General features: G+C 56.8%; 1 protein-coding gene across 1 annotated transcript; it reads right to left on the bottom strand.

Annotated features, from left to right (window-relative positions):
* Positions 1-275: 275 nt before the first annotated feature.
* LOC115363676 (uncharacterized) lies at positions 276-3,205 on the bottom strand. The gene is made up of 2 exons (XM_030057953.1): positions 1,309-3,205; positions 276-1,165 (listed from the first exon to the last, which is right to left on the bottom strand). Exons 1-2 carry the CDS (start codon positions 3,203-3,205, stop codon positions 276-278), a joined length of 2,787 nt encoding a protein of 928 aa, XP_029913813.1.
* Positions 3,206-4,135: the final 930 nt, after the last annotated feature.

Raw genomic sequence — 4,135 nt, 5'->3', positions numbered from 1 at the left:
TGCTCTAACATAAATCACTCCCACAGGAGTGCTATACAAAAAAGAAAACACCAATATCAAGGTGAACGAACTATTTACAAATGTACACTATATACACACCCCCCCCCTGCAAACAGCCATTGCAAGACGCATTCTACTGTTGCCTCAAAACCTGGCGCCAGACGCTACCAGGCCAGCCCAGCCCCGCAAGACGCCAAGGCTCAGCTAGGGGTGAAGAGGCCACCCGATCAGCCCACTCCAGGCTGACCGGCGGGGAAAGAAACAAACCTACGGCACTACCGTTGGGCTACGCCAAGCACCCGCTCACCCAAGGACATGCTTGCAGCCACATTAAGTTGGTAGAACCGAGCAAAAGTGGAAGGGACAGACCAAGTGGCAGCTGTGCAGATCTCACTTATAGATGCACCGCGCCATAATGCCCAGGATGTCGCCATTCCCCGGGTAGAGTGGGCCCTTACACCTGAAGGGAATGGTGCCCCTGTACCCACATATGCCTGCTGGATAGCATCCACAATCCAGTGGGAAAGACGGGCTTTCGACAATGGCTGACCGAGCCGTTCCGGCTTAAAGCAGACAAACAACTGGTCTGTTTTCCTAAGTGCCTGTGTCTTGAGCACATAAACCCTGAGTGCCCGCACAGGGCACACTAGCGAGTGCCTGCGCTCTCCATTCTCCATCTGCGAGAAGTAGAGAGACCGAAGTTCAACCACCTCTCTATTCAGTGGACAGTCGGAAAAGACCTTTGGGAGGAATGCAGGGTTTGGCTGCAGGACCACCCCTGCTTCCTCCGGCAGGAACCTGCACAGGTCCCCATGCACTGAGAGAGCCTGCAGTTCCCCGACTCTCTTGGCAGAGGCCAGAGCCAGCAGGAGGGCGGTCTTAATTGACAGCCACTTCAGGTCCACTGAATTCAGAGGCTCAAACGGGGCCCTTTCCAAAGCCCCTAGGACCAACTCCAAATCCCAGGGTGGGAGAGGCGGCCTACTACAACGGCCAACACGTCTCCTAGCCCCCTTAAGGAATTGAGAAATCAGGTTGGACACATCCTCTGGCAATTTGTACTTCCCAACTCGAGCTGCCTTGACCGCAGCCACCATTCCTCTAAGCGTGGAAGGTGACTTCCCTGCATCTAAGAGCCCTTGCAGGAACTGCAGAATCTCAGGGGCTGAGCATGAGAGAGGATCCGCTTGATGTTCCCTGCACCATGCCACAAATACATTCCATCTGTGCACATACAGCGCCCTTGTTGATGGTGCGCGAGCTCCCTGCAGTGTCTGTACCACTGACTGTGATAGTCCCATGGCTAACAGCTCGGTCCTCTCAGGGGCCAGGCCCAGAGCCTCAGTCCCTGGGCGAAGGGATGAACCAGAGTTCCTTGCGCCTGTGACAGCAAGTCCGGCCGCAGTGGGAGTTCCCATGGAGTCCCGTCCAACAGTGGTGGGATGTCCGAGAACCATGTCATGTGAGGCCAAAATGGGGCCACCAGGACAAGCCTCACCTCCTCCATCCGAACTCTCCGTAGGAGGGATTGAAGGAGGCTGAACGGGGGAAAAGCATAGAGCAGGGCGCGTGGCCATGGATGAGCCATGGCGTCTATCCCGAGTGGGGGGTTGTCTCTCCCTAGGGAGAAAAACAGGGGACAGTGGGTGGATTCCCGCGATGCGAAAAGGTCGACTGTCGCTTGCCCATACCGCTGCCACAGGTCCGTGACCACCTGAGGGTGTAGTCTCCACCCTCCAGGGTCCGGACCTCCCCTGGACAACCGATCCGCTGCTACATTGTCCAGCCCCGGCACATGCACCGCCCTTAGGGATTGAAACCTCGGGTACGCCCACAGCCACAGCTGATGTGCCAGCTTGCAGAGGTGAGGGGAACCCAAGCCTCCCTGCCTGTTGATGTAAGCCGCTGCCGCCACACTGTCTGTCCTTACCAGAACATGTTGGCCCTGGATGCATGGGAGGAAATGGCGGAGAGCAAGGTGGACTGCCTTCAGCTCCAGGATGTTGATGTGCTGCTCCGTGTAATGGCCGCGCCAGCAGCCACTTACACCGTTCCCTCTGAACACTGCTCCCCAGCCTGTCAGTGAAGCATCTGTGGCTACCAGATGGCGATGTATCATCGGCCCTAACGTACTCCCCCTGCCAATATTCTCCCTGTTCTCCCACCAACGGAGGGCTAACCGTAACCGTCTGGTGACGAGCACAGTAGATTGTAGGTGACTTTTGGGGCTCAGCCCTAGGCCTAGAAGACACCTCTGTACTGGGCGCACGTGTAAGAGGGCCAATGGAACAGTCTGGGCTGTCGATACCATGAGCCCTAGGAGGCGGAGACACAGCCTCCATGTAACTCGGGCCCCCAGCCTGAAGTGTGAGAGGCAAGCTTCGAGGGATAGCTGTCTCTCCTGTGTCAGTGTCATCAGCGCAGTCTGGGAATCCACCACTAGGCCCAGGAACTGCGTCCTCTGTGAAGGCTCCAGCCGGCTCTTGTCTCGATTGAGACGTAGGCCGAGGTGTTGTAGGTGCTCTAGGAGTACGGCTAAATGGGCCCGACATTGGTCCTCTGAATGTGCACACAGGAGCCAGTCGTCCAAATAATTCAGAATCCTGATCCCCCTCTGTCTCAGAGGTGACAGGACTGCCTCCATACACCTGGTGAAGGTGCGGGGAGCCAAGGAGATTCCGAACGGCAGAACACGAAACTCGTATGTCCGGGCGTCGAACGTGAACCGGAGAAAACGCCAGTGCCCTTTCCAGATAGGAATCTGGAAGTACGCGTCCTTTAGGTCTACTGCGACAAACCAATCCCCTTTGCAGATGGACTGTCTCACCCTTGGTACTGTCAACATCCTGCAAGGCAGACGGCGCAGATATTTGTTGAGTCCCCGGAGGTCTAAAATGGGACGAAGCCCCCCATCCTTTTTCGGGACAAGAAAATACCGGGAGTAAAACCCAGCCTGCCTGTGGCCTCGCGGCACCTCTCTGATGGCCCCCTTCTCCAGCAGAGTGGAGACCTCGGCCTGGAGCACAGTCTTGTGCTGTGGATTCACTACCGTGAGGACCGTTGGGGTCCATGAGGTAGGAGGTCGACGGGCAAACTGAATACGATACCCCTGAGTCATGGTTGAGAGCACCCAAGGGCTCGCACCCAGCGCCTTCCAAGCTGCAAGACGTGCCTGAGCCAGGTAGGAGCAGGCTGGATCTGGCATGGCGTCAGGGGCGAGACGGGGGCTTGGGCTGCTTCTTGCCCTGAGCCGCCATGCTCTGCTTGCCTCTGCCCCTACCTCTACTACGCTGAGCCTCGATGGTGGCCCTCAGGTCACCAGAGCCCCAGCTTGGCCCTTGAGTCTGTGTAGGGGCCCTGGACGACTGTCCAGCCCCCTGCCACCTGCGACGTCTGACCAGTGCACTGGAGACTTCCCGAGCACAGCGACGTGCTTCCTGGGCCTGTTGCAACATGGCATTTGCTCCTGGACCAAACATGGCTGATGGATCAACAGACAGCTTCAACAGGCTGCTCTGATCCTCTGGTTGCAATCCAGACTGGGATAGCCACAACTGGCGCCGGGTCACCCAGAGAGACGCTATCCCCTTCCCTGCAGCTGCTGCCTGCTCTTTCATCAGCTGTGCCATGGCCGATGAAACGAGCTGCAGCTCAGAGACAAGATCTGCACTGTGCCTGACATCCAGCTCACGTGCCAGTAAGCGTTGATACAGTGCCAATATGGACCCAGTATTAGCCAGCTGTGCTTGGACTGCCATAGTCCTATGCACCTTAGCCAGCAAAGCGTCCAACATTCTGCATCCCCTAGTTGGACAACTAGGTTTCCCCAACACAGAGCTGGACGGGAACATGAGAGCTGCAATGGCCTGGTCTAACTGTGGCAGGGCAGCACATCCAACCTTTTCCTTATCTTGCATGGCAGAAAACCTCCGACAGGACTGGGAAAATTTAAGTGGATCAGAGGGTCTCGCAAACGAAGCTTGCATCAATTCCTCCACATCTGAGAGAAGAGGCACCAGAAAAGGGGCAGGCTGTGTATCACAGCCATCATCAAAACGTGATGGGGCAGAGCCCTGGCTTGTCGTGGAGTCAACCCCCAATGCCTGTGTTGCCCTTTCAATAAGCGCCGTAAATT

The sequence above is a fragment of the Myripristis murdjan genome, chromosome 8, assembly GCF_902150065.1.
Source record: "Myripristis murdjan chromosome 8, fMyrMur1.1, whole genome shotgun sequence".
In the NCBI taxonomy this organism is placed as follows: domain Eukaryota; kingdom Metazoa; phylum Chordata; class Actinopteri; order Holocentriformes; family Holocentridae; genus Myripristis; species Myripristis murdjan.
This window is presented reverse-complemented; position numbering and strand designations above follow the sequence as displayed.

What these genes read in the sequence shown, in the direction of transcription:
- LOC115363676 (XM_030057953.1), bottom strand. Translation starts at nt 3,205, where the DNA reads ATGCCAGATCCAGCCTGCTCCTACCTGGCTCAGGCACGTCTTGCAGCT. An exon ending in GCCCCTGAGAGGACCGAGCT is followed by an intron (nt 1,166 to 1,308) that starts GTTAGCCATGGG and finishes TCTCATGCTCAG; the next exon opens with CCCCTGAGATTCTGCAGTTC.